The sequence below is a fragment of the Sylvia atricapilla genome, chromosome 5 (assembly GCF_009819655.1).
Source record: "Sylvia atricapilla isolate bSylAtr1 chromosome 5, bSylAtr1.pri, whole genome shotgun sequence".
NCBI classification, from domain to species: domain Eukaryota; kingdom Metazoa; phylum Chordata; class Aves; order Passeriformes; family Sylviidae; genus Sylvia; species Sylvia atricapilla.
Window position 1 is genome coordinate 46,458,408 of NC_089144.1, and position 11,270 is coordinate 46,469,677.

The 11,270-nt window shown below is 36.4% G+C and overlaps 1 protein-coding gene across 3 annotated transcripts in view; it reads left to right on the forward strand.

Annotated features, from left to right (window-relative positions):
* The window catches only part of NR1H4 (nuclear receptor subfamily 1 group H member 4), a 35,661-nt gene extending 24,882 nt beyond the window's left edge, over window positions 1-10,779 (forward strand). For all 3 annotated transcript variants that reach the window (XM_066319354.1, XM_066319356.1, XM_066319355.1), the window contains 3 exons: window positions 260-406; window positions 9,157-9,270; window positions 10,322-10,779. In XM_066319354.1, the coding sequence (XP_066175451.1) occupies window positions 260-406; window positions 9,157-9,270; window positions 10,322-10,560 (500 nt within the window). In that variant the 3' untranslated portion in view covers window positions 10,561-10,779. The remainder of the gene's footprint in view (window positions 1-259; window positions 407-9,156; window positions 9,271-10,321) is intronic.
* The last annotated feature ends 491 nt before the right edge of the window (window positions 10,780-11,270 follow it).

Sequence of the window (11,270 nt, forward strand, 5' to 3'; positions counted from 1 at the left end):
TATGCTACACCCTACTTGCTTATCCTCTAAAAGTACCATGAACACTGAAATATGTGTGTAATCCTCATAAACTTTGAGGAAGTCCAAATCAGTGTCATTTTCTGAAGTCCATGTTTGAATATCTGCAGCACTTAGCAACCCTACTGACAGCAACATCGAGGCTATTCAGATGTGTGGCACCTCACATGCAGGAATTTCAGGACAGAAGGAAGTGGTAACTCTTTCTTCTGCTGCTCACTTGTCTCTAATGTGTCCTCAGGCTTTCAGACCCTTGATCATGAGGACCAGATTGCTTTGCTGAAGGGCTCAGCAGTAGAAGCCATGTTCCTCCGTTCAGCTGAGATCTTCAGCAGGAAACTTCCTACAGGACACACTGTCCTTTTAGAAGAAAGAATTCGCAATAGTGGTAGGTATTTTCTTTAATGAAGCAAAACCAAAGCACACCATCACACTTCTGCGTCAGTATTTGCCCCCTTTGGAGGCTAGTAAAATTGTTTACTAGCATTTAGATAGATTTATCTGAATGTTGTTCTTTACATTAACCTGAAGAAATTTAACTTAGCCTTGAGTCTTAAGTTCATACGGTAAAGTATTCTTTACAAGTACATTGCAGATATTATGAATAATGCTACATCAAATGAACCTAGTGCATGTCTCCAATGATAGGTATGAAAGAATGACAAAGAACTATTACCATTTCAAATTGTTCACATAAAGTATTGGTCATTATGCTTTCAAAGATAATCCCTATAAGAAGAAAAGAAAAAAAGATTTTAGGATGTTACTGAAGATGACTGAAGGCAAGCACCTACTCTTAGGCTTGTTCTGGTAAAATCGAATCACACTGAACAAGGTGCATACAAGAATTATAAATACAGAAATGTTCTCAGTAGGTTTTTTGCTTCTTAAGGTCCATCAAAAGCTCAGTGACTCTGGTAAATTCCACTGGTTCTAGACATAAATTTTAATAATTATGAAAAACCAAATGGGGCTAGATATTATTTGTTCCTTAGAGCAGGCAAAGTTGTGTTGTACATTATTATGCTTTCTTTGTGCTCCACCAATGCAATACTGAATATTTTGCCTTTTTTTGTATTGACCAGCAAGCTTTATCCAACCTTCAGATACCTATCAATGAATATTCAAGTGGATCAACAATTCTGAATAAGTGTATCAATCTATAGATTCTGGCTTCTGACTTTCCTTTTCAAGGATCAGAAGGAGAACAGACAGAAGAACATGTACCCTCAATATTAGTCATGGAAATGGGCTTGAACTCAGTTCAGAAAGTACTACTGATGTAAGAAAATTAAGCCAATACTTACATGCTTGTTTCACTGAAAAAAAAAAAGCCAGAAAACATGAGGATAATTCACTAGATGGCCATGTGTATTTTTTTTTTGGCTTAGCATACTCATTTATAATTAGTAGTTGTTTATATTTCTTTCATTTTGATTGATTATAAGAGGGTACTGTTTGATGGACTGGAAACAGTGACTTCCAAAGTGATATGAACAGCTTCTGGTCCAGGTTCTGCAGGCAGAGAAGTATGCCAAGAAGGCCAGATATGTTTCCTGGAAACTGTAATGAGTTGTCACAGATCCAAATGTCTTCATTAAGAGATTTTTTTATTGGATTATAACCCACATTTTTGATAAAAATAGGTCTTAAAGAAATGAAACCATATGGCAACATGATTACTGAAAACTTCTCTAATCTGTACAATGAGTATGAAGCTTCTTTGTTCAGAGTATCGGCAGTTCATTTAAAAAATCGCCAAAGCAAGAAATACTTTAATCCAAAACACTGCATAAACCATTATGTCATACCAATAATTTATCCTTAGTCATAATTTTATAAAACTCTGTTAATTCTCTGCAACTATTGAATCCAGATGAGATGCAATATTATATTTTGCAAGTTTGTGCTTGACTTCATGATAAACAAGTGGATGGAATATTACATTGTATCCTGCCTTAATATCATTTACCAGTCATGTTGCAGATTTTTTTAAAAAAAATAAAAATGTGTAGAACGACTCAGGAGAAATTTGTATAGAAATTTCAAGACAAGTAACAAATGTAGATTTCCTGCAATTCTTTTTTTTTTTTTTTTTCCTGTGGGGAAAAAACTCCAGGGCAAATTAAAACTGAATTCTTAGGCCAAAAACCCAGGCTGAAACACAATAACTTTTTAAACGTGTATGCCTGTATAAATACAAATGAGTATAGTATCTTCTTGTTCTTGGAAGAGGCTTTTTAAAACATCTTTCCTCAAGCCAGGATCAAGTTGAAGACAAAAAAAGAAATACTGATGTTAGAACTTCCCCCTCCATGTATTACAGAGGATAATGTATTATCAAGCTTACTACTGCTGACTGCATTTTTTCTTTCTATTAATAGCCAGGATACAGAATAAAATAAATTTTTCCATATATTTTATTTCTCTATGGAGTGCACATTCAAACCTATATTTTAAAACATTTTCCTTTGCTGCATTTAATGGGGCTGTGACAATAAAAAAAGCAGCTTGTAAATCTTCGCATTTGTAGTTTAATTACTGCTACTGGACATGTTTGACTTTTAAATAAATGAAACTTTGAAATAGTTTTAAAATATCTACTAGAGAAATAGCTCATTTTTGTGGCTTAAATTCTCATTACTTTCATGTGTCAAAGTTTAAACAAAATGAAAGAAAGGCATCCAAATTCTTCTGTTATCATTGTTTACAAATACAGCTTTCAATGTTATTTCAATAATATGTAATATAAAGTATAGTCAAATAAAATATTACAAATATTCAATATTAAAAATATTAAATGTTACGCAGTTCACACCCCTGCATGTCATAGGAATCAACACCAGGACTCTAGGTTTCAGAGTAGCCTGTACCAAATATGACATTAGATTGGAAATGTAAGCAGCCTTTTCCAGTCTTAACCAATAAGGACAAATGCTACTAAAAGCTGCAGCTGCCCATTATCATGTTATAGACTGGTCCAGGAGATAAGAATGGCCAGAAGAGATTAAACCCCTCTTTTTATATATGCCTCATTGGAAAACAAACAAACACAGAAACAAAAAAGTCTAAATGCAGCAAACAGAAACATACAAAGACAATAGAGAGCATCAGAAGAAATTCAGTGATGGTTGACTGGGAGTTTAAAATCAAGTTTATAGGTAACAAATAAAAAAACCAGCATCGGGATTATTTATGGCTCCTAGTGAGGTCCTAAACATTGTCATGCCAGCAGCCATAAATTATTGCTGTTAGTCAGAATTTATGTCTGTATATTTTTAGGTACAGACTAAAGCCTGAATAGCACATAGGTTCCGTTGTCAAGCTTTGATGCCTGTATCCATAAAATCAGGGAGGGTGGTGGTGATCCTGCCTAAAAGTCACGAGCTGTCCAGATGTCTGTCACCTGCCACCATGTCAACTTTGAAGCTGCCTACATCTATTAATATTTATGTCTTCTCTAGTCTGATTGTATGGAATGTTTGGGGCTTTTTTTCTGATAAAGAAGTCAGAGATCTGGTGGTGATGACCTTTGAGCATTATCAGCATTCATTTTCATACTCAAGCTGATGAGGTGTACTTTTATTTCTCAGCTTGTGCATATTGCTCAGGTCCTGCTGCACCTCAGAGACTGCCTTTGTTTGAGCCCTGATGATCTTTCTCTGTAAGCCATTATGAAATTCTTGCATTAGGTGCTCCTGTGACTGGAATCCTCTCCTATGCACTCTAATATTGAGACTTAATGAGAAACACAGACTTCTATTTAATGTTACTGAGATTTGGTGCCATTTACTCATCTTATTTGATGCTTCAGTATGTGTATACCATATTGTGATTGACCCATTCTGTGAAAGGCTGACATTCTAGTAATTTAATGCTTAGTGTTTTTCTGTTATTTTGAAAGCAAATTCTCCCCTTTACTGAGCAGTACAGCATTTTTAAAAAACAGTGCTGAGAATTTTTCTCTGTGAGCATTTGTAGTTTGTTTTGCTAAAGATACCAGGTTTCAATAGTCATGAAAAGACAGACACTTTTATTTCATCATTTTACTCTACAGAGCAGTTCTAGGAATTTGAGTATTGGGAAATAAAACACTGATATTGACAGAAAGGGAAGAATCTGGACCCAAATTTTAAGTTGGCAGCAGGACCTCTGACATTGTGAAATACACTGCTGTCTTCTTGGACGGGTTACAGGTGCTGAAGTACACTCAGATCCAAGGGAAAAAAAATAGCTACACTTTCAAAGCATTGGCAAGAGGCCACCTTTGCCATTGAATGTGGGATATAAAGTCCCCATTGATTTGTATAAGAGGGTCAACCAAAAGTAAAGTTTGGTATTGGAACATGGATACCTAATAATTTCCATTGCCCATGTCTTTTATAATTTGGTTATTAGTACTGAGCAAGGGTGGTGCTTCAAATCCCCCTTGTGCTGGGGTTTGTGCAGAGAAACAAAACGATCTTTACTGATGTGTCCAAAGTGTCTAACCCTCCAAATGGTCATGTGTGTCCGCATGGAAGGAGACACATCATCCTGTGACTCAAGGCAAAACTGGCACACTGCCCAAAACATTTAAAAATTCAGACCACTCTAAATTAGGAAATATAGGAAAGTACTTGTCTGGTCACACACCTTTCCTGCACAATCTACCACAGTGAGTCATCCAGTGCTAGGTACCTGAAGTACAAATAAAGTTGCTAAAATTATTTAAATCATATCTACAGAATCGATCTATCCCATGAAAGCAAGAGCAGATGTCAGGGACCCAATCTCTTTTCTTCTGCTAAGTGTGCTTCATCAGGCCAAAAACCTTTTTAGACTCTGCGTTATGAAGACTAGCTCAAGGCAGTGCAGATGCTGCTACTGTGTGCCAGACCACATTTGTCTCCAGACTACAGGCATTCAGGCCACTGCTGGAGGAGGTTAGGTGGAAAGGTCATTTGCACTCTCCTTAAGACTTGGTTTGTAGTTTGTTTTGTTGGTTTTTTTTAAACTAAGGCTTCTTTGCTCGCAATTATGACTTAACAGAAGTCTTATGGATTGCTTCAAAAAAGATGGGGGTTTGATATTTGATTGTGAGTTCTGCTCAGCACATGCTAACATCTCATTTAACTTGGCCATTTAACCCCCCACAAGATAATGACAGACAGAAAAGTATGTGCCTGTGCTCTGGTGTGTCTTCTCTCCTGGCTAGAGTTTCCCCTGATTTGGCACTCAGCATCAAGGGGGTGAATTTGGTCAGTGTCTAAAGGGCCATTGATGCATTGGAATAGCTCAGAAGGGAGAGCTAATATGCAGCATGAAAAGCAATTCTGGTAGATGGAATAATATGAAAGATAAAATGTAAGTTTGTAAGTAATTAGAATATTTTATTTGCATAAAGCAGCTACTAAAATACCCTTGGTTTCATATTCACTAACACCTCAATGTTTATCAAGAAAAAATGATCTCTATCTATATTAATAACACAGTGCTAGTTACTGTTAATTAGCATTTACTTTCAAGCTTTCTTCTTGCAATAGAATAATTATTCAGTTTTGCAAAATGGCCAAAATAGAAGAAAGAATGCTGTCTCAAAAAGCTGGCAATACTGACTTGATATCACAGTAAATACACATATTCCAGGATTGTGTTAAACAGATAATTATTCATGGCCTGAAACTGCATACTTTATGAAGGTATCAGTCATCTTACCTTTAAAGAGAAACCACGGCAACAAAACTCTAAAAAAGACAAGGCCTAAAGTAATGCTGTGTCTTGAACTACAGATGGGAATGAACTTGTGCAAGTAAGGGATGTGGCATGAATAATGCTCACGGGTTTCAATCTGCTCTAGTTTGATGCTGCAAAGCTGCACTCAGTAAAGCTTGTATTTCCCACTGACCATGCTTGGGTTTACAGCCAGACGTGCATGAACACAACAAAATAATCAAATGATCTGCAGTATCCTCTGCAAATGACTGAGTTGGGTTAGGTAGGAGTCCATATAATGCAGAAAGATGCCCAATGACATATGAAGGATAAGCACGTTACTACTGCTATAATCCTCCATGAAACAAGGTTTTTGAAACCTTTTTGAAGAAAGTTAGAAAGGAGGCACTATTATCAGTGACCAGGAAACTCTGCCTGCCAGACAGTACTGTGCAGGGCTCTCATCTGATCTAAATATAGAGGGTTAGGCAGAACTAACTTCTGTTCTCAATGAGGCCAGAAATAGATCTTTTTTTCCCTGTTGGTTGGGGTGGGGAGGTTTTTTGTTTGTTTGTTTGTTTGTTTGGGTTTTTTTGTTTGGTTTGGTTTTTTTGTTGTGGTTGTTTTGGGGTTTTTTGTTTGGTTTGGTTTGGTTTGTTGTTTTTTTTTTTTTCCTTTTTGAGTTATAACTTTGAGTTATAACTATGACGTTGAGAAAATCATGTAACTCATTTCTTCTCTAGCCTTTCCAGTTACCAGCACCAAATCACCTTTATTCTTGTTCTGATAATCTGAACTGAAGTGGCAACATGTCATATAGTAGCAAGGAAAAAAAAAAAAGAACTATAAACATCTGTTTCCTGTGTTTCCTGCCTTTTTTTTTTCCTTTATGTTGGAGCTTATTAAATCCAAACCGAAGTGTCTACAATCATATTGGAAAACAGCCCCCTCTTGTGACAGAAAAGCAATTTGTGTAACGTGCATACAGGAAGATGAAGTAATAGCAGGGAAACTCCAGCATAGCTGGGATGACAGCAAAACTACTAAGATAAAAGATTCCATTATCCTAGTTCCAAAATTACTCATTTTCATGGTTTTTTTTCATAATTGTCTTGTGACATACATAAGTTTAAAAATTTTGGAGTACTGTTCAAACATCCCTTTTTTACTCCCTTTCATCTCTGTGGTTTTATTTCTCTGCTTGCAGTGCACTAATGCAGAGTTCTCTGCAGCATTTCATTTGCATTCACATCTATACTCATTTTTTTGCTTTACCCTCCCATACTTAATGTTAGTTTATAAGCTTTCTGGGGAGGGATTGTTTCACTACATGCTTAAGCATTGTTTGGACCTGAATTTGTTTTTCCACATCCTGTTTGCCAGCATCATTTTCATCCTACTTCTTCTATATATACAACAAGATTTGAGGAGTTTGGGCTCACTAAAAGCAATGAATTAATCCAACTGAAAGCTAGCCTGACCTTTGAAAGAAAAAAGAGAAAAATCTTCAAATTATGAATATGAGAAACAAATGATGAGAGTAGTCACAGCCCACTTCCTACCACTTCTTATTTTTTGTCAAGATGATTGTGCCCAGCAGCATGATACCTTGCACAGAGAATTCTAAAAAAAATCAAGTTTGTCTTGGCTTTTTCTCATGTTGTTGCTGAGCTACTCATTTCCATAAAAGGAATTAATTTGCTCTGCTTTAGGGCCCAGCTTTTTACTTCTTTTATTTTCTACTTTCATCCAAACTTTAAGACTTTGGTGGGCCATATATATGTGCTACTTACATATTATAAGGAACCTTGGCATTTAAAACCACTCAAAAGAGAGACAGGTGGTCTGCCCAAAAGTTAGCAATAACAAGTATTCAAAATTTTAAGTAGTTAACACTGATGACTAACAACATAAGCCTTACAGCACATTAAATGCTATAGCTATTGTTTACTCTGCAAGAAGGTCCAGCTGTGTTACTAACTTCTGCAGGACAAGCTGACCTGCATCATATATATCCCCTTAATTGACTTAGATTCAGCAGTATTGAACTCATCACAGAAACAAGATTTGTGGCTTGTAATCTGAAGTGAACATAGGTTGCTCATGTCATGTGTTTGAACACATGACTCAGCCGTAAAACAAACCACACCCTTCAACACCATTCTTTCACTGCTCTGCTGGGACATATAACTATTCCACTGCTTGAAGTAGACTTACTGTCACAGCGAAATGTGACTGTTTCATAATTGAGTCAAGTGACTTCATGTTTCCTTTCTTTGAGTTCCACCTGCTGAGTTTCAGTTTGAATTTCACCTACTGTGGGCACTCCAAACCTTACTAATCCTGGACTTCAGCTTCGTGTTTTACTCAACACTCAAACTTGCATTATTTCATGTTGTTTCCAAAGCAAGTTATAAAGACTTCTCCTACAGCAGCTCAAAATTAGGATCAAATCTACAAGAAATGCTATGGCACTCATCTGTGGGAACCGAGGAGGTTTCCATCCATTCATTCAAGGAAGGCAAAAAGGCTCTTGCTGCAGAACCACTGCTTTGGATGTCTACACTGCTTCAGAGCTGTAAGCAGCCACTGTCAATAGTTCAGTGTTTGCTCTGTGTGACTCACATATCATTTAAAAAAGGAATAATTTTGATGTCACAGGACTTCTCTTTTACACCAAAGAGCAGGATGGAGTACATCTGTAATTTAAGGCTAACTAAGAACATTGTGACCTGATGACAAAGTCAGGAAAAAGAAGTCCCATTGGCATGCTTCAGTTTGGAAATCCCAAAGGCTTCTGCTGATGATGAGAGAATCACATGATCCCATTCTTAGATAGGCCTGGATTTTAGCTATTTTTTGCTCTGTATTTTATAATACATTATTTTATGCTTTAAGGTAGTAGTAGTTGCAAGCAAGTTGATCTTGGACTACAGGTAATCCTGGACCTAAGGAAAGTTTCAGGCTACATAAAAGGAGTAATTAAGTGTCTTTATGGAGACAACTGAAGCAACTGTGCAAGGCAGTTAGCTGTAGGGTTGGGCTGGAATTAAACCATACAGCCTGAGAGGTTTCCATATAACTAATGCAGAGACAGGGAGCAAAGGGTCTGCTTCGCAAAGAGGATTGTCAGCACACAAGGAAACCATGCGTGAGACTTGTCCTGAAAAGCCAGATGGACAAATCTGCAGAGTAAAACGAATTGTTTGAAAGAAAGACTTTGAAACTACGTAAAAAGACATTTCCAGTCCTTGCCTGTGTCTAGTTTGCTCTGAAAAACAAGGATGTGCTTGTATTTTTGTAACTAATTGTTTCACATCATGATTTCTATAGTAGATTTCTCCCAAGACGGTTGATACAAAATATGAAATAATTTCTGTGTAGCAATAAACCAGAGTGCTTCAATAATGAAGACATACTATAACTATTTTTTCACTCTCACAGGTATCTCAGATGAATTCATAACTCCCATGTTTAATTTTTATAAAAGCATTGGAGAGCTGAAGATGACACAGGAAGAATATGCACTGCTCACAGCCATAGTTATCCTGTCTCCAGGTAAGTTCTCATCCGAAATTAAATATTAGTGGTTCTGGAAAGAAAGCATGAGGAGCATGATGTGAGATTTTAAAAATTTACGTTATACGTGAATTGAATATGCAAGCTCATTCTGTATATTCAGTTGTTAAACCAGAAAACAAGCACATGAATGCAAACACCAAATGTCCTGCTACACCATTTGGTTTTGAATACAAGGAAGAATCTATTTAAGTAATATGTTTTTTTAAATTATGAGTATCTCTCACTGTTTAGCAAAACAGGCTTCTTCCTTCAGAAAAACCCAGATATGGCTACGTGCACATCACCACTGACTGTTGTGGAATGCCACATATTCTAGAGGGAAATTGGGAAACCTTTTAGCTTAGAATAGAGTATGGCAATGAAGGTCTTCAGACTTTATTGGGTGGTTTCCAAATGAGATTTCATGAAAAATGGGAAAGCGAAGCATTTCCATCACTCTTTGAGTCAGCGTGTCTCAGGAAATTTTTTTACGCCAAGAATCCCATCTCTTTTCCTCCCAATCCAAGTACCCAAACACAATTTCATATGAACAAAATAAAATTACAAGTAATTTTCTAACAAAGAAATTTAATCTGAGGATGAAGATGTTTGAATTTTACCCTGGTGACCTGCTTGTACACTCTTCCCTACTGGCTAAATCCCTCAGGAGTACTATGCCTCCAAGAACTTACAGTGTTGCTCAGTTTTTGCAATGCATTGTAAGACATACTCTGGTGCAGAACCACATGGAGAGATGATGACAGAACTCCAATGAAACATTACAGAGTTAAAACACTTCCGTTTTTGAGAAGGCTAAAAGTTTTCCCTAGCTAGAAGTGGAATGCTTGCATGCAAACCCTAAAGCAAAAATACGGGATTAAACATTTTTATTTCATAATAATTTGAAAATAAATATTCTTTGTAGATGTGAACATCAGTGGCCAGTGTAAATATTTGATATTTTTATACTAACTTATCAGTGTAAATAATTGCAACATATCAGAGCATATACTTGCTAATCATTTCTTTTCTTTAAAACCCTAATCAGATCGACAATACATAAAGGACAGAGATTCTGTGGAAAGGCTTCAAGAACCACTGCTGGATATTCTACAAAAAGTCTGCAAACTTCACCACCCAGATAACCCTCAACACTTTGCATGTCTTCTGGGTCGTCTCACAGAATTACGGACATTTAACCATCATCATGCGGAGATGCTGATGTCGTGGAGAGTGAATGATCACAAATTCACACCTCTTCTCTGTGAGATCTGGGATGTGCAGTGATGATTTGGTTTTGGGTTTTTTTCCAGGAGAAATATCTTTTTAAAGGACCATATATTTTCATAGAAAAGTAGCTCACAGTGCATTATATTTTCTTTACTGCATTTTTATAGAAACATGCCAGGGATTCATAAAAGTAATTTTGTTCACTATGCACAGAATTTTGTATAGCTATCAGATTCTCACACGTGAGTATAACTTTTCCTGTATTTATACCCTCTGATCAGAAAGAGCCCACTAGCTCTTCAGAGGAACACAATTAATTCCTGCTGCAATTAAGCTAATTGCAGTTACTGTTCTTCTGTAAATGCAAGTTTCCATTCATATTTTTCATTGCAGCAGGGTTTTTTTTGTTTGTTTGTTTTTGTTTTTTACCTCTGTCAAAGAATATATTCCAGATGGTTACAGTAATTAGGCAGCCAAAATGGTTAATATCATAGACGTTTGCTGTTCAACTCTGAAATGTGTTCATGTAAGGTATGCAAGATGTTATTTCTTCACAAGATGAAAAATTATGTAATGGAGAAAAAGCACACAAAACCCCTTTTCATGATATAACATGTAACTTCAATTGCATTATTATTTCGAAGTGAAAATTATAAAGTATCTTTACTTTGTGAAAGTGCATCACAGGTTATTTTGCTTAATGACTTTAACTGCTGGTGCTTAATCGCTCAAGAAAATACCATCAGCAGCATCCCCGGGACAGGTAA